This window comes from Glandiceps talaboti, chromosome 19, assembly GCF_964340395.1.
Source record: "Glandiceps talaboti chromosome 19, keGlaTala1.1, whole genome shotgun sequence".
In the NCBI taxonomy this organism is placed as follows: Eukaryota; Metazoa; Hemichordata; class Enteropneusta; family Spengelidae; genus Glandiceps; species Glandiceps talaboti.
The window spans coordinates 9,494,898-9,519,718 of NC_135567.1; the positions used below are offsets into that span (position 1 = coordinate 9,494,898).

A 24,821-nucleotide genomic window follows, 5' to 3' on the forward strand; every position below is an offset into this window, starting at 1 on the left:
GACCAAACACAATTTATTTACATAATGTTTACCGTCATTTCTAACTTGCCGTCAGCCACGGGCGCGCGATCCCCCTATGATTTCCGTTGTCCGCCATCTTGTAATCACGGCAATCATGGTTTGGGGCATGATTACTATGATTACCAATCATGATTGTGATTGGTATTTATCAAACGCAAAATCATGATTGTGATTGATAAATCATGATCATGATTGTGCAAATCAAACGTGCCCCTGGGTAATAGATGTCTACTATTACAGCGCCCTCGTAGGCTGGCAATAACTAGTAATTTTTCTACCTACCATTATTATCCGATTGAGTATCTTCTGATCTATTGTAGTAACCTTGCAAATGGTTTGAACTACTGACAGGGAGTCATAATGCTAGTCTGTAAGAAATAATCACAGTTTAGTCACATTGTACAAGTTGATCTAAAAACATATAAATTGAATAGCAAAAACATTAAAGAATTGCTTCTGGTTAGGATAGTTTGAAAGTGGTGTGACGAAGCGATTGCATTTTTTATTCTCAACAAACCAGTGTCACTCAATCTACTTATGGCAGTTACTATTCTTTTTATAATAGTACTTTAGAGTGTGTATATGGGGCAGTTCTCATTTGCTTGTTTGTGATTGGCTCTGCAGTTGTCTTCACCGAAGTAGGGAGGGTTATTTTTGTGTTTCTTCCCCAGATCGGCAGACTACATGAACAAATGTACATGGACTGGACAAACACGAAAAAACAAGTCATTGAGAATGACATAGTCTCCGCTATGATTGGGTTTTAAGGAACTAGAGAGGGGGGGGGGGGCTGTTCAAGCATGTCTGAGTTATGACTTTGGACATGAAAACTGCGCCAACAAAATCGCTGCTAGGCAGCCATATTGGATCGTATCACAACGAAAATGGATATGCACATGTATGTCATACAACACTGTCCTAATGCCAACTTTGAATGAGATCTGTTCAAGCAAACAAGCTTCGTACGACAGGGACTAAAAAAGACTGACTAATAAGGGTATTTAAGTTTCTAACCAGAAACAACTCCTTTTTTTGGGTCATATATTACTCTCCCTGGTCGTTCTATGTCACGACAATGCATGTCTACGTCACTGGTTCTGCTGTGTTCAAAATATGAGTCAAAATGCTCAAAACTTAAAGTGTCATTACTTTACACAATTTTTCTTGGGTATTACTGGCACTGGTATAATTATGTTCTTCTCCAATATTTTCTTCATTTAGCTGGAAAATACTTGTTTTTACTTCAGGCTGGGAACCCTGGTAAACTAGTGTCGTTTCTCATATACACTGCTTTCAGATGGGGGGAGGGGGAGGGGGAGGGGGAAGGGTTACAATGTATCAATTTGACATTTGGCTCCATATTTTGTTGCCAGTTATTTTCAACTTCATGTATAAAGATACAAATCACTTTAGTATCATTTTAGTTACAAAGTATTTTTGCACATAATTTGTAGCAATTTTAGTGAGAAATTTGCTGACCCAGACAAGAAAGGGTACAACTGTAGCAATATTCTGAGATTTTTGTTGCCCCTGATGATGATTTCTTTCAACTGCTCCAAAATTACTATTCAAAGCTGTGACAAACTTGTGTTTTGTTGGTCATATTTGGGCAAATGACTCAAAAAATCTAAAAATCAAAAAAAAAAAAATCAGTAAGGCCTGACAAAATAAATTGTGTGGTTCCAATAATGCTACATTTTAGAATAGGTAGGGTAAGTTTTTGGTTTTTAAAAAAAATATATTTCTCAGATGTGAGTGTCTAATTCAGGTAGTTATGTTTTCCAAATGGTCTCTGTGTTATTGGTTTCTTCCTATCAGATGTAGAGCCATTACAGATTGGAAGAACAGTTTTATATTGTCTTTTTAAGTTGATATCAGTTTTCGCATCCACTATTTCTTGCGAGACTTCACTATTTTTCCTCAAATACATAAAAACAGTTTAGGGTCGGCAGTGAAAAACTAGGTTTGGTTGAGTACCCGAAACTAAACAATTTTTTTTCACCTAAACTGTAAACATGTGAAAACTATTTGATACAAGAAGTTTCTTGTATCTTTTTTTCAGTTGAAAAATGTGAAATCACATCACAGACTATAATTTTAGAGAACATTACACTTTCTGTTGAGGCCTAAAAAAGTAGTTTGGTTCCAGTTACCTGACCCCACCTAGTTTTTCATGCCAACCCTAAACTTATTTTTTTACATATTCGAGAAAAAATAAAATAAAACTGCGAAAATTGTGAAGTCTCGCAAGAAATAGTGGATGGGGAAACTGACTTCAACTTCAAAAGAAAATATAAAACTGTTCTTCCAAACTGTACTGGCTGTACATCTGATGAGAAGAAACCAAGAACACAGAGACCATATGGAAAACAAAAGAAAACATAACTACCTGAACTAGACACTCACATATGAAAAAATATATATAAAAAATAAAATAAAAAATCTACCTACCCTACGTATTCTAAAATTGAGCATAATCGGAACCACACAATTTTTTTTATTAGGCCCGAGAACAATTTATTTTGTCAGTCTGTTGCCAGTGTTGGGGAGTATCATACTTTGTAAGGTACTAAATGCTGTTTCTTAATACAATGGTGTTATTTGTATCTTTACACTCAGTTGAAGAAGTGAGAAATCACAGACATTACAACTTGATTATTTAGTCAGTCATGTTGGTGGAATGTATCAGGAAAAAGATACTTTGTAATTACCAAAATTCTGATACAAAATTTGTTGGGGTGAGAAAGACCAAAATTGATACAGAATTTGTTGGGTGAGAAAAACCAAAATTGATACAAAATTTGTTGGGGCGAGAAAGACCAAAATTGATACAAAATTTGTTGGGGTGAGAAAGACCAAAATTGATACAAAATTTGGGATGAGAAAGACCAAAATTGATACAAAAATGTGATACATGTACTTGAATTGTTTGTTCTATTGTCAACAAGTGTGAGGTCACAGAGGATATTGTGAAACTCGACTTTGTAAACACAAGGAAGCTCTTTATTGATTAAAAAAAGTGTTGTAAACTTGTACAGTCATAAACCTACAGGAAGGGTCTATGGTACAGTGAATTTCACAATACAGTTATGTTTTCCGTTGTATGGCTTTTCTGTTTGATACAACCATGCAGAAACCAACAAGAAACTGCATATGCCACACTTCAATAGCAAGATTAAATTTTTTGCTACATTTAGTCTAAATGAAATAAACCATTTCAATGTATTGCAACTCAGGACAGACATTTGGGCGCCAATGTACACTGGATGAAGAACGCATAAAATTAATGTGGTCTCCATTTGATGTCTGTATGGTGACATGCGTAGTTCAGTTCATTTAGACAAAATGTAGCAAGAAACTGTACTCATTCAATCTAGCTACCTTAATTAAAGTGTAGCATGTCAAGTTTCTTATTAGTTTCTGTGTGGTTGTTGCAAACAGAAAAAACTGGAATGTGCATGATGTATTGTGAAAATGACTTTTTAGTCAATATTGAAAAATCGCACAACGTTCATTCGCATTCTGACATAAACTTGCTCAATTGTTTAGATATCATGTCACCCGTCTTTGACTTCACACACAATTATTTGGGACGATCGATACATTCTTTGACTTTGATTCGTGAATAATAAGAGTTCAACACTTTTAAATTTATTTTATCCACAGTTAGTGGGTTTTCCAATATACCAGCATGCGGATGGGGGAGGGGAGGGGGAGGGGAGGGGGCCGGGACGCCATGACTGCCGAGAAAGTCCACATGTGCAGAGAATAATAGCCCTCTCCGTGTAACCCAAGAAGTTTTGTGATAACAGTGTAACACTATCAAATTATCAATCTCTGTCGACGGTTTTGAAAGTGGTAAAAATAAACGGAGATAGACATGCATTTAATACAGAGCTCCTCTCCCTGGGGGTAAAGAGACCGCGGTTGACCTACCCCCGGCCCCACCCCCGGGCGCGCCCAAACACACACACGTATGGACTATTATAGCATACGGGGGAAAGCGCACACAAAAAACTCGCAATCAGTAGTTGTTTGCTAAAGCTAAAGATTGACGTTATCCTTTGGTCAAACACAATACACTTCGGCCCGCGGGCCATAACTCCACTCATCATGTTGACCACAGTTCATTGCTTCAAAACACAGAAGTTTCATTAAAATAGTGTCCAACTTCGGTAATGTCTTTTCCTGTAGCGGTAAACGTTGACATTCGACGTAAGCAACAGTAATTGTAATGCGAACATGACAACACCATATGCGTGTTATGATTACATATCGTTTTGAAGTTTACATACACTGTTACACATACAAAGCCCTGTGATAAGCTGTACATACACAACACTTGCAAAGTTTACTCACCGTTAATATCTTGAGAAAGCCCTGCTGGACTATTTCGTCTGCAGAAACGCATTCGTGTGACAAGTAATAAGGGGCCAATTCTTTAAAACAACGCTGTTCAACCACTTAGTCACCTTTCACTGCCGCCAAATCCAAGTTAGCTAGCTAGCTGTTGGTGGTGGTAAATGGTTGCGTTACAGACGATTCTATTATATTGTAGGGGTGTTTACTCTTGAACCGTTATTTAAGTCATCCACGCATGCAATGACGTAACTATGGCAACTGAAGAGTATCGATTTTGGCAGGTCAAAACTTGTTACAAAGCGAATCAAAACAGCTCGGAAACATTAGCTTGAATTTTTAGGCGGGAATTGTTAGTGAAATGAAAAAAAAGTGCAGTGTAGTTCACCCTGGAAAGGCAAAGTCCATCTGGTAATCCCCAGGATGTTTACACAAAAACTTAATGAGGTAATCCGTGTGTTTGTTCTTACACTTCCTGCTGTTTTCTGTACTCTTATTGGATGGTTTTATTGATACAGTGACGTAAGGCTGGTTGTGTATTTAGGTTGGAATTGAGCTACTTTTTTTTTATAGTAAACTAAATTACGTAATGTCTGGTTGCAGAATGTAATAGCTGAAACCATTTTCTCTCCACAGTCGGTAATTTCATTGTTTCCATCTCTGTATATACCTACTACTACACACTTTGGATATAAACACAGTTACTTGTTGTTAGCTAAAGTCATCCATGTCAAAGTATGATTATAAGCTGAACAAATTTAGTGTTATTTTTTTGTTGAATAGGAGTTTCTCATATTGCAGAGGCACTCAGGAAGGTAGGCCGCTAGTCGCTAGAGAAGCTAGTGTGGCTGCCAACGTAGTATTGAGTCATCGTAAAGGAGGTACGTAGTCCTGTTTGCATACGGCGTGCATCGTCTGTAAGCAGGAGCAGGACTACGTATTTAAAGATTTGAGCTTCTATGAAGGGTAGCAATAGACCACCACGTACAGGCAGGCAGGCAAGCAGACAGATCTCGACAGACAGACAGACATACAGACAGACAGACAGACAGACAGACAGACAGAGACACATATACAGATAGACAAACGGGTGGGTGGATGGGAGAGGGGAGGGGGAAGGAGTCTTGGTAAAAATGACTTTTTAAATCAATTTGGTGTAAACATTGTAGTACATTCTGCCATGGTATAAAGCACAATTTTCTAAAATTTCACGGGTAACATGATTCTTTCTCATTTTTGAATCATTTTGAAACATTTAATTATAATGTATTCTTAACATTTACTGACCATACCTCAGCTAATTTATAACGTCAAATGCGTCAGGAAAAGTCACTTTCACCACCTCTACATCATCTCCGAAAAAAAGCACATAATCATACAAATGCCTGTAATATCAAAGAAAAACCGGGGAAAGTAAATGACAATTTTGAACGTTTTGACTCATATTTCGAACGCAGCAGAATCAGTGACGTAGACGCATGTTGTCGTGACGTAGAATTACCAGAGTATATGTTGGGTGTCGTAGAGTTGAACGGTATAAGTATGGATAGTTCAGACGTTACACTCTAGCACTCACACTCTCATACTCTCGTACAGGATCGTTCAGGTCCAAGTCGGGAATTAGTCACAACTGAGAAGATATTTCGGCTTGCCAGAATCACCTACCCGAGTCCATTTCTCGTGAGCTCCTCTCCTGATTCTGGATGTTTTATTCTCATCTTAAGTATACTTCGAATACAATGGAATTTACACAACGACTATATAAATAGCAAGTCACACCCTAAGATCATGCCATCATAAAAGTTATTATATACTTTTCTCTAACCAATCATGTGAATTACAGTTACATCATGTTTGCCCAGCTTCGTCATCGCCAGTCTATTTCTGACCTATGGCCTATAATGCCGAAAAGTAGAATTTATTCCCATAATTCCGAAATACGATATTTTGGATCGTAACACCACCCCCCGTTTTCCTAAAGGAGCGACCCGCGACTTGAGAACTGGAGAAACATGACGAGTGGCATAGCCAAAACTTTCTTGTAAATTTGTTTTTGTGTTTTTCTTTTTATAACAACTAAGTAACACCGTCGCATAGATACAATATGTAATCGGTAATCAGGTAAAATCGTCTCAAGGAATGTTAAATACAGAGTATATAAATATATATGAGATAAATACATGTATACATAGAATAAATTACAATGTAAACCAATTATGAAATCAAATAGGCGATTAAAATAGCATAGTAACCTTGATATATATCTTGAATAAACATGAAAGTAAACATAGCACTTGATGTAGTCTAATATAAATATTGATTATGGAATACAGTAATTGATAGTAATCGACAGTAGTGATCAGTCCTGTAAATATATGAAAAAATATCAAGAGAATAAAATGTCACGAACAAAAAAAAATCCGTAAACATGATAAAACTCCAAATGTTCGTCTCAAAACATGCATTCAATACCCGTAAAATAAAAGTAAATACACAATCAAATGAAAATAATTGTAAATCATATATGCAACGGATTGTTCTACAAAAGTACAGTAAGTTATAGCATTCCTGCAATTAGAATGCAAGTCAAGTCCGTAGTCAAAAATCGTAGTCAATATTCAAAAAGAAATCCAAAATTCAATGTCAGAGAAGCAAGACCTAAAATAATGACCATGAGGGAGTATCGTCTTCAGGGGAGGCCGCAACACTAGCAACACTAGCAGGGCGAATAAGGGGCGTGTCGGGGATGTCTGAATGAACATCGGCTACCACCACGCTGCTACTTGTATTCATAGCAAGCAAACTATCTTCGCAGAGCGGCTCTATAATAATTTCGCGCATATCTAAACAATCGCTATCAGCCTGTGTACCAAAGTCAGTTTGACACCCCTTAGAATTAGTCAAGAACAAAAGTTTCGCGTCTATAGGTACTTTAACTGGACAAAAACATTTCTTCCAAAATCTAAAACATTTAAAGCTACACTTATAACACAATACGACAATAAGTCCCAGTCCAACTACAGCAATAGCATTAAGTAAGATCTCGCTGGTTCCGCCGCTAACAACAGTGCCGGCTTCTGTCGTCAACACGGAGCCAACTGAATCCCACGGTATATTTTGTGCACGTATAGGACTGGCACTCAAAATCGCAAGAGTTATAGAAAGCTGTCTAACCCTAAAAATTAAGTATATCACAGCTGAAATGGTTATAACGTTGAAGATGACACTAACATATCCTGGAATATCGAACCAATCAAACCAAGAATCACCCTTAACTAAGGTGCTATCCACATAATTACTAAATTCATCCATGGGAGTTAAGTATATATCGGAATGGTTTCTCAATACCCGTGAAACCCTATTCAATTCCAATTTTAATCTATTATCCCTGAACAAAGACTTATTCCAACTTTCTGTGAACAACTTAACTTGAGGTAGTTGCATAGTTAGAGTGTCATTGAAAGTATAGTCAAACAGTGCTGTGTCAAATTCCTTGTTATACAACGTAGATAAAACAGGAACATTCAAAATATGTTCATAAGTAATCGTCTTATTAGGCTGGCAATTAGCATCTAGCGACTCAAAATAATAATAAGTGGACATTAAAATGTGCGAGCTACTTTTATAAGGCTTGGTGAAAACAAATGTAAATCCCTTAAACTAACTAAGTGAACCCGTTCTGAAGCAGTGCTAACTATTAAGTAGAGCGTCGTTTGCCTGTAATTACAACCGGATTATCGCGTAAAGATTTAATCGCTTCATCGTTCAGATAAGATTCCGGTATCCATGAATTGTCAGAACTTGGATACCCCTCCCATTTCACTAAGTATTCCAAAATACCGTTTTTGTGGCGTCCGCGTAAAATCTTATCAATGCGATAATAGGTATCGTCCCCTGCAGGTTCGTTTTCTCCTGCTAAACTATCACTGTCATAATCAATAGGTACTCGTGAAGACGGCTTATTTCGCCTACGTCGATATCTATATCGATTATCGTTCGAGTTCCGAATCGAAGCGCTTACAGAAGCCGAGTCGCTACTTTGACTTTCTGCGCTCACAGAAGACGAGTCGCTATTTCGACTTTCTGTGCTCTCGGATTCTGTTGATGGTGACGTGGGCGCCTGCGAACGGCGAGGGGGAACGAAACCACCCGAATTTTGTGGTGATTCCGTGTCCGTGTCTGTGTCTGTGTCACCGAGATCGACATCCGGGGTACTACCTTCTAAGGACGTAGGTCGGAGCGAACCCTTCTTTAGTCTGTTATGGTGTACTAATTTAGGATATAACTTTCCTGAATGAACGTAACGCAATCGATAATTGAGTGGCGGTATGAAATCAGCAATTCGATATGGACCCCTATAATATTTGTGAAACTTTCTAGCTCTCCCTGGTTTCACTGCTGGGTTATATAAATAAACTATATCCCCTATTGTGAATTCGTGTTGTACAGCTCTCTTGTCATAGTGCTCTTTCATTTTTTCCTGTGCGACTTTAATGTTGTCCATTGCCATCTTTATTGCAATATTTCGTTTTGATGCTAATTCTTTCAGATGAAAATTGATACTTGCCGATTTGCTAACCGCGGGAAGCAAGGTAACGTCTAGCGGTAGGCGTGGCTCCATTCCAAACAGAACCGAAAATGGCGAAACACCCGTGGAATGATGTGGCGCTACTCTATACGCGAACAAAACTGCCGCTAAGTATGAGTCCCAGTCATCTCCCCGGTCGGCAACAAACATGGAAAGCATTCCAAGTAACGTCGAATTAAACTTTTCGACGATACCCTGGGTTTGAGGCCTATATGCCGTTCCAAAACGCTTTGAAACGTCAAAAAAACGACAAAATTCGCGCATTATTTGCGAATTGAAACAGGGCCCCTGGTCTGATAAGATGACATTCGGAAAACCGTAATTCGTGAATATGTGCTCGAATAAGATGTTAGCAACTGTAATTGCTGTCATATTCTTAGTAGGAAACGCCCATGCAAATTTCGATAAGTATTCCGTAATAACAAGAACATAGCTATTTCCTGACTTAGTAACATGAAAAGGCCCACAGAAATCAATAGCTATCCTATCAAATAATCCTGTAACTGGAATCGGCAATAAAGGAGCGCGTATTCTATGCCCCGGCTTACGCATTTGGCAATGTACACAACTATTAACGTATTTATGAACGTCTTTAATAAGTGTATCCCAAAAGTAACGTTGTCTGATGACACCCAGCGTTTTTAGAACGCCAAGATGTCCACCTGTAACATCATCATGCAATCTCCGCAAAATCAAAAGTCGTAAATCCTTAGGTACAACAAGCTGGCGCCGTATGTCTTTATCAGATTTATTGCTATTAGGCGTCCAGAAATGATACAGAACTCTGTCAATAATCACGTAATTGGCACTTATGCTTGCTATGCGTTTAGCATGTCTATCATCAGTCGGTAAGTCACCCGATTCAAGAAAGTCAATCAGCGGTCTTAGATGATTGTCGTTTCTTTGCCTATCAGCTATTACACCTGTTCGTCTGTTATCATTCAAGTCATTAACACCTATTAGTTCGTCATCGGAATCTAAAGTCAAACAAGTCATGTCGTCAACGCTATTTTCATTGCTAATAGTAAACAAGGTTGGTATGTCAACTACAGGGTCATTGTCAACACTTTGCGTATTAACAACGTCACCTTTATTACTACTGGATTCCTGCACTATCTTATCAGTAGAAGGTACCTGGACACATTGTGTATTTGAGGCCGCTGGAGCCGTTTCAACAGAAGTTACATCAGAATTATGAATTCCGTCATCATAAACCCTACGTGATAATGAATCTGCATGGGGAATTTTGCAGCCCGATCTGTGCACGATGTCAAAATCGAAACCTTGAATTCTGAGTACCCATCGCGCTAAACGCCCCGAAGGTTCCGTAGTCTTAATCAAATAGGGAAGGTTAGCATGATCTGTAATAACCGTAAAATGAACAGAATGCAAATATTGTTCACACTGCGAAAGAGCGTGAATCAAAGCTAGAAATTCCCTTTCCGTAACTGTATAATTCTGTTGTGGTTTCGACAGCGCCCTGCCACCATAGCATATAGGCTTTTCCACACCCTCCTGAATTTGAGCTAACACATAACCTACACTAAAACTACTCGCGTCCGTATATAGAATAAATTCCTCATTAAACCGTGGATGCGCTAGTACAGGAGGTGAGATTAACGCCGTCTTTAGTGTATCAAATGCTATTTCACAATCACGTGACCAAACAAAGTCGACGCCTTTCCTTAATAGACCATGCAATGGATGCGCAATCTTAGCAAAATCCTTAATAAACTTTCTATAGAAATTAGCCAAACCCAGAAATGACTTTAATTCTGTAACCGATTTTGGCGTGGGGAAATTCTTGACAGCTTCCAATTTAGAAGGATCTGCCATTACCCCGTGTTCGTTGACCCGGTGACCTAGAAATTTGACCTCGCGCCTACCAAAAACGCACTTCCGTGGTCCTAACTTTAAATTGGCTTCGCGTAAACGTGTAAGAACTTCATCAATATGAATTAAATGATCTTCAAATGTTGCTGAGAATGCTAAAATATCGTCCATGTAGGCGCAGCATGAGCCGTTTAGCAAATTTATTAGAACGAACTGTATTGTGTTTTGAAAACTTGCCGAACTATTCATCATTCCCATAGGTAACACCTTGAAAGCAAACTTACCGTAATGAGAGACAAAGGAAGTCTTATGTACATCGTCAGGATTTATAGCTATTTGCCAAAATCCCGAACTAAGGTCTAGGGTCGAAAAATACTTTGGACATTTACTCCCAATGATATCTAAAGTATCTTTTATCCCAGGAAGAGGGAAAGCAATGGGTTCTGTAATAGAATTTATCATCCTATAATCTATAACCATACGAAATTCACCATTTGGTTTACGTACTAGTAAAACCGGAGAACTGTAAGGAGAAGTAGAGGGCACTACCAAACCCTGGTCTAACAACTTATCAATTTGTCTTTTAATTTCCTCACGCTTATCTGGAGAAGCTTTATATGGAGGGCGAGATACGGCCTTACTACCTGGTTTTAAATTGATTCTATGCTTAATTATATCACAATATCCCAAGGTGTTTGTGTCATCAACGAACGCATCCTTATTTTTCCATAATACCTGTTGTAACTGCAATACCTGATCTGAGGTTAAAGTAGAATCTTCAAAATCAAATGCCTTTAAAAACTCTTGTTTACTTAACCTATTTGGACGTACAACTGGCCCGTTGCGACTAACATTAGTATCAAAAGTATGGATATCAGTACCATCTGGTAAAATTCTGAAATTACCTAAACGAGTACCTCTCCTCAATTTTACAGGCGTATCTTTACAATTTACTAGTCTAACCGGAACGCGCCCATTCTGCACAGCACCTAAAACTCTCGCAGTAGCAATACCAATGTGAGCAAGCGACATTGTGTTTGTAGTATGACCTACTATACCGTTAGGGTAATTCCCACGAACACGCGCCGATATAACACACTCTGAACGAGCAGGTATAGAATATGTCTTAGACGCGCGTATAAGGGACGATGGACGTAAAGTAACTTTGCGCTTCATAAAATCAATAATAGCTCCATTTCTACGTAAGAAATCATGGCCTATAATTAAATCCTGCTTCAATTCTTTGAGGACATAGACTTGCATAGTAATCGCACGAGTAGTAAAGAAAACAGGAATTCTAAGACATCCTAAAATAGGCAAAGTACGCCCATCTGGCAAAGTAACTATCTTATAACTTGTTTTGAAAAGCTTACACTTTCTTAACTTACGAATATTATTTAACAAAGACTCTGAAATTATTGATACATCGGAACCTGTATCTATAAGCGCTGAAACTTTACGATCAAAAATACGCACATTAATTAAATTATCATTTACAATCATTGACTCTGGCAAATTAACACAATTGAGATTTAAAGATACTCCGTTGCGAGATTTCTCATCTGACTGCTTATACAATTTTCGTCTCGCAACGTTTACCCGTTTTTTGGAAAAGCATATCGTGCACCATTTCTATCACAAAATCTGGCCACATGGCCTATCTCCCCGCAATTGTAACACCCACGATCAGGATTTGCATAACAATTAGGACTTGAATGCCCTGGCTTATTACAAAATTGACAAATCTGCTTAGCCGTATTAACTTGTCGACCGCCATAACGTGGAGTTACTACTGGCGGCCTATTTACGTTAGAATAATTATAGCTCTGGCCTACCCGTGACCGTGGTCCAGCGTTTGCGTAGGGTTCTTGTCGTATTTGAACAGGCGCTGCTGGTACAGGGAGGGGCGTCACCGCCGCTGCTGATAGCTTCTCATGTAGAACTTCGTTCTGTTTTAGCAAAGAGTCGAAGGCTTGTTGTAAAACCTCTGTAGACGTGTGTGAAGTATGACCAGTTTTCAGTGCTTTGACGTCATCGTCGAACCGTTCTACCACTTCTGCTGTTCGGGCGAAGGCCACGGCCTCCTGGAAATTGACCGGATCTCTGTTGACTACCGTACTACGCTTAGACGGTATTAACCCCTGTAAAAATAAACTAAAAAGCTCGTTATCATTTCTGTTATAACGATAGCACATATCCCTTAAACGTGAGGCATATTTTTCGATTGTTTCTTTGTCCATTTGCTTAATTGTTCTTAGCTCTTGATCTATACGCCACTGTGGTGCTCTGTTCTGGAATCGTCCGATGAAAGCTGCACGCATGTTCTCCCAGTTGTTCGCCAGGTCGTCAGGCAAGGACGTGTACCATCTCTCTGCTTCACCAGACATAAGCAGACTAAAAATATTCAGACGTTGAATATTGTCAAACTGCTTAAGGACGACATATGCATCAAATTTACGCAACCATCTGGTTGGTATTTCATCTTCCTTCCCATAAAATTGAGGTGGTATGATATCGTTACCCACCGTCATATTCTGCATTCTGTTGACAATGCGCTGTAGCTCTTGGTGAACCAGCCGTGCGTCTTGCCGCTGGCCTTGGTTGACCTCTGCTCCATTGTTTTCTGGCTGTGGAGCTTCTTGCTGGATATTCGGGTCTGCTTCTGCCATTACTGTAGGTGGCCGTTGACAAGGATGTAAATGTCGGTTTCTTCTCAGTCTTCTACCAGAACGTAATAACATTAAGTGGACCAGTTGGATTTTCCACCAGTGTTGGGTGTCGTAGAGTTGAACGGTATAAGTATGGATAGTTCAGACGTTACACTCTAGCACTCACACTCTCATACTCTCGTACGGGATCGTTCAGGTCCAAGTCGGGAATTAGTCACAACTGAGAAGATATTTCGGCTTGCCAGAATCACCTACCCGAGTCCATTTCTCGTGAGCTCCTCTCCTGATTCTGGATGTTTTATTCTCATCTTAAGTATACTTCGAATACAATGGAATTTACACAACGACTATATAAATAGCAAGTCACACCCTAAGATCATGCCATCATAAAAGTTATTATATACTTTTCTCTAACCAATCATGTGAATTACAGTTACATCATGTTTGCCCAGCTTCGTCATCGCCAGTCTATTTCTGACCTATGGCCTATAATGCCGAAAAGTAGAATTTATTCCCATAATTCCGAAATACGATATTTTGGATCGTAACATATATATTCCGTATTTTTTGTTCAACTTGGCTCCTGCATGGTATAATATAATTTAGTCATAATATCGTACACCTTGAACAGTTTTAAATCACTTGCCAGTAAACATAATGTAATATAATATCCAATTGATTTTCGGGTCCGCACCCAAAAATCACCATTTTAACATATTACTACACCACTTTTAGACAAAATAGACCTGACACATACAATGTCTATTATTGGTATTTTAATAATTTTAGGAAATAAAAGTGTATTGTTGGTTTTCTGATCAAAAAATAATACCCCAGTTACACGTAATGAAACCCATCAAGCTTTCTAGGGGCATCAAAAAATACAGAGATCGAGAGGGTAGTGTACGTGTGGGGGGGGGAGAGAGACAAAGAGGAGGGGGTTGACCTAAACGAACGATGTTCGTTTGTTGAGCTTGTGCGACGTCGTGCTATCGTCCTTCAGACAACCCTATGAACACGTCAACCGAATTTTATCTGAAAAAATGATGATATATGTTCGATGTACCTTGTAATTGTAATGAGTCATTTGCATATTTTTTTTATTTTCAGTAATACGGCTATGTACTCTTTAAATTCCACATAATTTACTAGACGTACCAACCTTAATAAAACACACAGGTTCTAAAGAGTTTGATGATTTATAAACTTCAGATTTCCTATATAGATTTGCATAACTATTTGTCAATTCAGGGGTATACTATATATGAGTGAAATAGCTCATAAGTTTGCAATCCCATTCTCGCAAACTGTTATTTCTTCCGCAAACATTTTTGGGAGGCTCGTTAAGAACGTTGCCGTAAAACAGGCCGAGGTTTGCGACGATGTGGGAGGCTCGTTAAGAACGTTGCCGTAAAACAGGCCGTGGTTTGCAACGATGTGGGAGGCGCGTTAAGAACGTTGCCGTAAAACAGGCCGTGGTTTGCAACGATGTCACGTTGGGAGGCTCGTTAAGAACGTTGCCGTAAAACAGGCCGTGGTTTGCGACGATGTATAATCCCAACTATTAGAGTTCGTCAATGAAATACTTTATTTACCGTGGACGGTCCTTGTATTTCCTCAAAACCTACCAACAGACAGGGAAAAACAGAAAACATTGCTAGCATATTATGAGACGTAAAATACACTTGGAATGTCTGTTTGTACCTAATTCTACTACAATGTAATCTCGGTGTAATACCCAGCCTCTCGCCGCTGGGGGCTCTGCTTACGAGACCACCCCCCCCCCCCCTTTTTGTCTGGGTGGTCGCGCGTTCGAAGAGCCTCCAGCGGTGAGAGTCTGGGTAACAGAGACAAATTACACTGGTGAACTATAAATGTCAAAGTGCAACATTCTAGTACTGTTAGTGATACACGTAGTCTGTAAGGTACACCGTGACGGGGCGCCCTCACACATCGGTCAACCCCTCCCACGTCTGTCGGGTGAGGGGAGGCCGTTGATATCTTACAGTCTATAATACACGAGTAGTTCTTGTGAATATATTTGAATTGATCTTTCTATTTATAATCATACAAAAAAGGCCTTCCGCGGAAATTTTGAGCAAAACGAAATTGTTTTTTTTTTCTAAATCTACCGACAACCCCCCCCCCCCCCATCCAAACCCGGGGGTACTCCCATAGGACGGGTATATACGTGTGTTACGCGGTTTTGACCCTCCTGTTTTAAATTTAGACTTATGTAGACTTTTGAGTCTTGATTTTTAAAGCATTCTGTAGATGTTTGACCCACCTCTTTGAATGCACGTACGAATTTTGACCCCATATTTTAAACAAGGTTGTTACCACGGGTTGTTTTCAGTCATCTTCAAATATCGAAGTAGGCGCCCCTCCCCGGCCCTGAGCAGCCAATGAACTAGCGATAACTGAAGCATGCACGTATCACGTGAAAGTTTATATAGCATGAACTCTTCACCCATTCATTTGGCTAAAATGTAGACATTTGATCCCTAGCCTGTATCAAATCTTTCAAGATCAGCAATGCTTGTAGTAATATGATAACTGCATACGAGACGATATATGTTGTTTGAACTGGAACATAGACTTTTATTTATCAAAGCCCTGAGTTCGGCCTAAAACGGCCTCACTCCAAGGCCAGAGCCACAAGTCGACTCTGCTCACAGCTCGACGGTTAAAAGACAAGTTTCGATTCTCTGCGACGCTATGGTCGTTACAATAATTAAATTACAATAAGTCACGCATATGAGATGAGCTTCCTAAGATAACAATAGGTCATGCATAATTGTAAGTGTCGTGGAAATGAAACAAAGGATACTAAACTTTAACTTGAATGACATCTCCAGACATACGATATTAGTGTATCTATTGTCTTGACACTCATGTGAGCCATATTTATTTCTCTAACTCGGTGTTTGGTGACATGTATAAACAGTGTCATGTCTGAACCCAAACACAGTAATTACGAATTCATGACACCTGTTTCTGGCTAAAATGTAGGCTTTTGACTCCTATTTTTTTTAATCTTTTGTAGAGTTTGTGCTTGTAATTTTTGTCCACCAGGGTACATATGTACCCACAGGCACTTGTTTCCCGAGATATGTATTACTATCAGAATGTTTCTATCAGAATACAATAAAATGTTGATAATATCGATACTATAGACGTATTTAGCCAACTGTTTATCATGAAAGGGGTAAAATTACACTTACTTCTGTGATCACGGAAGTTCGCTCACCACGAAAGAAAAGTTTACTTGGCGATGAGTGAACCACAGGGTGCTCAGGCTCATTTAGTTCTGTTTACAAATATAAACAAAACAAAATAAACATACAAACAAACAAACAAACAAAAACAAACAAACAGATAAACAAGTAAACAAACAAACAAACAAACAAACAAACAAACAAAATAAACTTACACATGAGTAGATACATACATGAGTAAACGACAACAAACCAACGAACAACCAAACACTGCCCCCCCCCCCCGAAATGGTCACATATGTCGGTTATTTCCATATGTGACCATTTCGGGGGGGGGGGGCAGTGTTTGGTTGTTTGTTGGTTTGTTGTCGTTTACTCATGTATGTATCTACTCATTTGTCAGTTTATTTTGTTTGTTTGTTTACTTGTTTATTTGTTTGTTTGTTTACTTGTATGTTTATTTTGTTTTGTTTATATTTGTAAACAGAACTAAATGAGCCTGAGCACCCTGTGAGTGAACTTGCGTGATCACAGAAGTAAGTGTAATTTTACCCCTTTCATGATAAACAGTTGGCTAAATACGTCAATATTATCGATATTATCAACATTTTATTGTATTCTGATAGAAACATTCTGAGACATATCTCGAGAAACAAGTCGCGGCCTGTGAGTCGTTCTCGGTCCTACGCCTTTGTTTTTCTTTGCAAACCCCGTAAAAAAATAAACAGTAAAATGAACAATGTTGATTCACACAAAATAAAATATATGAAAAAATAAAAAAAAGTATTGTAAATAAAAACATTGCTACAATTATTACACCTACTGTTCACGAGCTTATATGTGATAAAGATTATCACCGTGAGTCGGCAAAACTGAAGAACTGTTGAGTCACGTCACGTGCATCCTATCAGTACACGTCACGTCATAAACACTTGAGTCAGCCCCACAGGGGCACGTAGTTCTTCGATTCTTGTTTTCGTTCTCTACAGGCTAAATATAACAATCGATTTGAAAATATTTCCCCGACGTTATGGGAAGAACTCTGATTTATTATCTTCTAGTATAGAGTGTATATTGATACATTCGTAGTACCAGGATTCGTGTGATATTTTCCCTAAGAAAACAACAACCTTAGCAACCATACGTGACCTTGTGGACAATCAGTCTTTTATACTCTCTTTCGGAATATTTCTCATCACGCATGCGCGGGTTGGTTAAGCCATACATAACGGCAGGAAACGCCGATAGAATTTTAATAATCACCATTGTGACTGAACTAAGAGTTTCTCGTCCACCCCACCTCTACTTATCACCAGGCCCATTTACAGAAATGTCAGGAAAACATCTCACCACGGGTAAGTTGGACTGTTGAAAATGTTAGCTGACACAAAGAGGCTTGATTACAGTTTACAGTGCTAGTTCTGCTTGCAGACGGTGCTTGCGTTAATTCGGTTAACACATTTTAGTTACCAGCATTTCTGGTAAGCGCAGTTTTCAGAAGGAAGAAGACTGAGAAGGAAGGTTCGACTTCCTCCGTATGCAAGCAGGACTAAGTGTAGCTCAGAATGTATACGCTGCAGGGTTCCGACTCGTCGATCGCCGTGTACCTTCCGCTCTGGGTTGTTCCCTAGTTCGAATAGCGAGACTGCAAAGCGCAAATGGATTTCATTCGCACGGATTTAGGCACAGGTACTCGAATCAATGTGTATGATTTAAAAAAAAATTATGTATTTAAATATTGATGTTAAAAATCATGGAATATATTTAATTGCGCCTCGTTGACGGCATTTGGGTGAGTGTTAGTGTCGGTTTGATTATCGTAATCGTTTGTTGAAATCGTCGGGTGTTTGAATTGTAAACAGTCTGTGGCTCGTTAGGTTGGCCGAACCTTCAAACTTTAAGTTGTCTTATTTATATACAATACATTTTTTTCTACACATTGATTCGAGTACCTGTGGATTTAGGGGAATAAAAACACACCCTTGCTAATGAGGTAACAAAATGTAGAACACGACTTGACCTCATTAAATGTATTCATGTATTCTAGATCTGGCATTTCTTGTCTAAACTTCGCTCGGGTCGTAAGATGGACAATTTTGTCAAATTTTCGCTGCGGTCGCGGTCGTAACGTGGTCGATACCGAATGAATGGTTTTAACTATGTTGTTTATGATACACAGGCAATTGGTCTAAACATGATAGCCTAGACGGTGTCTATGTCGTGCCGTCTGTTCAGACAATGGTGTATCATATTTGTTTATAATACTAATATGTACTAATATAGTCGATCTATAAGATACGCCATGATAGGGCGCCCTCACACATCAGTCAACCCGGCCCCTTTTCATCGGTAGAGCTGACTGGTGATTGGTGAGAGGGTGAAGTGACACATCGTATCTTTCAGTCTAGAGAACTCAAGTAAATTAATATAACATATGAATTATTAATAATATATCACATTTTTTAAAATAGACATTAGGGGCTTTATAAATCTTGTTATTCTTCTTCTTACACAGGTGATGAGTGTCCACCACTAAAGGCAGATACTCTGAGGGTCTACAACATGAGATTTTGTCCTTATGCACAGAGAGCAATACTAGCACTCCGAATTAAGGAAATTCCGTAAGTATAATACCAATACTATGGTCAATGTCAGTAGACAATACCAATACTATGGTCAATGTCAGTAGACAATACCAATACTATGGTCAATGTCAGTAGACAATACCAATACTATGGTTAATGTCAGTAGACAATACCAATACTATGGTTAATGTCAGTAGACAATACCAATACTATGGTTAATGTCAGTAGACAATACCAATACTATGGTTAATGTCAGTAGACAATACCAATACTATGGTCAATGTCAGTAGACAATACCAATACTATGGTCAATGTCAGCAGACAATACCAATACTATGGTCAATGTCAGTAGACAATACCAATACTATGGTCAATGTCAGCAGACAATACCAATACTATGGTCAATGTCAGTAGACAATACCAATACTATGGTCAATGTCAGTAGACAATACCAATACTATGGTCAATGTCAGTAGACAATACCAATACTATGGTCAATGTTAGCAGACAATACCAACGATAACAACAGGGTTGGATAAGCAACTGGATAGTCATTCAGCAAATGAACACCTATACCAAGCATGGATCAGCATGTGGGTATACAGTTTTAAAAAGTGTACAGTTGTGCTACAACACCATTGGCGGTATTTTTTTCAAGCTGAAGAGTCTAAAACAGGGGTTTGCGTGACTTTGCATTATTTGCTTGTTCTAAAATGTTGTTGATTGAACTTTATACCAAATCATAGCTGCCATCAATTGTCCAAAATGTTGCCTCCTAAGGAAAATGTATTTACAGTAGGTCTGAACTTTCATCCTTTTAAAAAAACCTATAATCTAAACTGGGGTATTGATTTTAGGTTAATGTGGATCTAAAATGAGGACTAAGGTGTGAATAACAGTTGTCTGGTAGAGGAATATACAGAACAATAGAATAATCATCTGTAATCCATAAAGCTATACCTGATAATATAACAAATAGTAAGTTCAGTTTGGCAATGTCTAATGGGTATATGTCGTTTGAGTCATATGACCAAGTACTGTAAATCTGCATATTTTCACAACTAGAAAATTTTGCGATTTTACAGTCTTCATGTAGTTCACAAAGATTAATTTTCACTAATAACCATACTGGTACATTGCATTATGCAGAAATATATATTTTCCCAACTACTTATTTTCGAGTTTTTGTTTTGTAGCGAAATTAGCGAAAATAAATCTTCGCGAACATTTCCAGGTTTACAGTATCTGGCTAGGCTGTGCCTGTTGAGGGCTATATATGTGACACACAACTCAAGCAATTTAGACATATATAATTTAAATATAATTACCATAATCATCAACATAGCTGCATGGAAATCGTTATATAATTTGAGATTTGACGGCCGTTAGTAGTGAAATGCCAGACATAGGGGAAAAGCAAGAACCGAAAAATACCCACATTTGTGGATTTTTTTGGTGCTTTTATTGTATTTGTGCATGTTTTACAAATATGAAGATCATCACAAGATGTTTTGGTTTTTTTTTTTACAAATGTTTTATTTCGTGAGAAATTAATTACAACAACATAAGTGCAAAAATAATAAATGTCACCATTAGGAATGTTATTTTTTAACCAACTACCAAAAAGACTGTCACAAAGAGCAGCATAGGAAGTTAATACTTTGCGAAATATTTATTAAGATCAATATGTTCCAGGAACTGAATTTTAAATTTTTGGAGCAAAATGCTCCTAAAAATGTAAAACTTAGGAGTAAAGTAAAATAATCTATATCAAACTTTTAATTCTCATCAACATTCTTTGTGACAAATTCCATGTTTATTTGTTGGATGAAAAATAATCATCAACCTTGTTGAATATGCAAGTAGAATTATCATGAAAATAGTCAATGTGCAAGTAGGCTTCAAAGTTTGTCTGTCAAACGCAGCTAAAGTTAATATTTCACCTTTCAAATGGCAGTAAATTTAAAATGTCATCTGCTGAATGCAGGTACACAGAAATTCACCTGCATTGGACCATGTATCACCTGCAAATGCCAGTAATTACCGATAACTTCCTTGACTGAACATTCCTGTTCATAAATTTTCATTTTTTTTTTTTGTAATGTGTATAGGCATGAAGAAGTTCTCGTTAACACCAGAAACAAGCCAGCATGGTTCTTTGATAAAAACCCGTCTGGTTTGGTACCAGTCTTAGAAAAGAACAACAAGATAGTGTATGAATCCTCCATCTGTGTGGACTACTTAGATGAGTTGTACACAGACAATCCACTGATGTCAAGTGATCCATATCAAAGAGCTCAAGACAGGATGCTGTTTGATTTCTTTAATAGCAAGGTATGGACAAGTTTTAGTTTCCCAGATTCGCACCTCTTAGGGCTCCACTATGAGAACCTCCGTCCCAAACGAGTCTCATCCAGGGGGGTCAGCCCTTAGCTGTGAGAGTCTGGGTAACCAAGACTAGGTACGAACATGAGTAGTACAATTAGATATACCATGTACAAGCCAAGATATTGTCTTTAAACAGAAAATATGGATTTTTCACCCTGGTCATTCAACATCACAGTGACCCATGTCCAGATGATTGGTTCTGCCGTTCTCAAAATATGAGTCAAAACATTCCAATTCGCCATTAATTTCCATCAATTTTACATAAATTAAGCTTGTGGAGGTATATAATTATGTTGTTTCCAAATATTTTTTTTTAATTCAGTCGTAAAATACTCATGACCTAAGGGTTTGTCACTACTCATTTAGGGACTCATAGTGACAATGCACCTAGGTCACTCATCTAGTGACTCATAGTGACAAGGCCCCTTAGGTCACTCATCTAGTGACTCATAGTGACAAGGCCCCTTAGGTCACTCATATTTTCTTTGACTGAAAGAAGAAAACATATTGGGGAATAATATCTAATTAAACCCCAATATTTCATTTTGTACATTGGCAAAATAGGTAAGGGATGTTGTTACGAGCCAGAGACTTGTCGTCAAGCAATGTAATAAGTAAAAGAATCAAGTATAGTAAACACAAGAATTGGATTAATAACACTTGGTTCAGTATGTTGGAACAGCACAGACTTGTATTACACACCATGGTTTGAAAAGAATAGATTTTATGGCCTGTTTATGTGTACATAAAATACCAAGGGAAATGGGAATTTGCTTGTGAACATGAATATGGCCATAAAACTGTTCTTATCAAATGATGGAATGTCATACAAGTCTCTGTACCTCCAACATACTGTGCCAATGTAATTCTGTTGTTTACTTTACCTGTTTGTAACAGGTTCCATTTTCATCCATGGTCTGATGTCAACAGTTGTATGACATACTGTGCCAATGCAATTCTGTTGTTTACTTTACCTGTTTGTAACCGGTTCCATTCATCCATGGTCTGATGTCAACAGTTGTAATTTCAATTCATAATCATACCTTGATAATCTGACTAACTGAGAAATGAAACTTAAAGTCTGAAGGAAACTGAACAACTTGAAAGATCCAAAATTTCAGCAATAAATGTTAAATTTTGCTCAGATATACACTTTTGGATAGCGAATCTTACAATCAATGACTTTGTGACTTTTTTCATTTCCTGCCATAGAGGGCGTCATTTTCAGCAATGATTTTGCTAGATTCAAGACACATAGGATCAGTTGGGTCATGGGAAACATAGGATGTAAAAAAGGTCCGCCCTAATACTGTGACTTTCATTCAGATTCACTCAGTCTACTGGAAATCATCAATTGCTAAAGGCAAAGATGAAGAAACTAAGAAGTTAATACTTGACAACCTCGATAAGATGGAGTCTGAGTTGAAGAAGAGGAACACACCATTCTTTGGAGGTAAGTGCAATCAGTAAGGTAGAACATGATGCATCATGGGTTAGTAGAACATGATGCATTATGGGTTGGTAGAACATGATGCATCATGGGTTGTTAGAACATGATGTATCATGGGTTGGTAGAACATGATGCATCATGGGTTGTTAGAACATGATGCATCATGGGTTGGTAGAACATGATGCATTATGGGTTGTTAGAACATGATGCATCATGGGTTGGTAGAACATGATGCATCATGGGTTGCTAGAACATGATGCATCATGGGTTGAATGTACTTGAAAAGCAAAGTTGGATGTGCACTGAATATTCTAGTCTAGTTCTTATACGATATGAGTTATGAGTTAGGATTACTATGATCATCTGCACTCACTGCGTCTAGTCAAAGTCGTTACTCTAGCCTCAGCTCTAGCACAGAAATCTGTGCTACCCTCAACATTATTCATATAAATGTGTTATCATGTCCAAAATGATTTTAGTTTAGTACAGCTGTACTAATTGAATATTAATGAGTAATTGTCTGAAGGAAGTAAACCAATTACAACAGCCTGTCAATTTGTGATGGATTACTACTGATATGCGCCGTTTATCGTTCACCCAGCATGGGGTTTTAGTCAGATTAACGGTAACATGTTCAACTTTGACTAGACGTAGTGAGTAGAGATGATCATAGTAATCATAATATGTATCTTTTGGAACTAGACTATGAATATTTATGACTAATTAATCTAAATATAATACATCCTTACGAGTCCTGAATTTTCAGTGTGCATCTAACTAAGACAAATGTCTGTTAATTGCCATGGTGCAATGATTGACCAGTACCAAAGGTATGAAGAGCTTCAATTTCTTGTTTCTTGGCAATCGTGCAAAATTTATGTGAATAGCTATGAAATTATGGAATGCGACTTCTGAATCCAAAGTTTATGAAAATGCCATTAATTATTTCTAGGAGTGGTTTTTCCTAATGTAGAATATTCATTGCTCTCACAGTTTGTTATTTGTTTCCTCCAACAGGACAGCAGATTGGTTGGCTTGATGTCCAGATGTGGCCATTCTTTGAACGTATCGAAGGCGCTGATGTCTTGGGTGATGGAAAGTGTCTTCCAGTTGACCGTTTTCCGACCTTGACAGCCTGGATTACCAAGACACGAGATGTTCCAGCAGTCAAGAATTATCTTATTCCACCCGATGTGTTGAGAATGTGGAGTTCAAAATACCGTACTGATGAGGCAGTATTTGATGGCCTTGTTTGAAATGGTTTAGTTTTATACACAGTCGGATAGTTCAGAAAGATAATCAGATGTTAATTATGTACACACGTACACACACACACATATACATACATACATACATACATACATACATACATACATACATACACACATGCAAACACACATGTGCACATGTGCACTCTTACACACACACACACGCACGCACGCACACAAACACACACACACACACACACACACACACACACACATACATACATACATACATACATATATACACTTTTTGCCAGAGTTTATCACTATGAAATAAAGCCTATCTTTTTCCTATCAATATTGTCAACATAATAGTCATTTTTAGGACAGCTGAACTCAGGGTCAGTAGTGCTAGGTAAGAAGTGTGTGTCTGACTTGTGACAATATATACTGAATATAACTAATGAATATTAATTATCTTAAGGAGCCTGGAAGAAGTTGTTGA

The 24,821-nt window shown here is 38.2% G+C and overlaps 1 protein-coding gene across 1 annotated transcript; it reads left to right on the top strand.

The window, feature by feature from the left end:
* Positions 1-17,919: 17,919 nt before the first annotated feature.
* On the top strand, positions 17,920-24,456 carry LOC144450176 (glutathione S-transferase omega-1-like). Its single transcript, XM_078140754.1, has 5 exons — positions 17,920-18,043; positions 19,204-19,309; positions 21,385-21,607; positions 22,988-23,114; positions 24,129-24,456. Exons 1-5 carry the CDS (start codon positions 18,019-18,021, stop codon positions 24,365-24,367), a joined length of 720 nt encoding a protein of 239 aa, XP_077996880.1. The 5' UTR covers positions 17,920-18,018; the 3' UTR covers positions 24,368-24,456.
* The last annotated feature ends 365 nt before the right edge of the window (positions 24,457-24,821 follow it).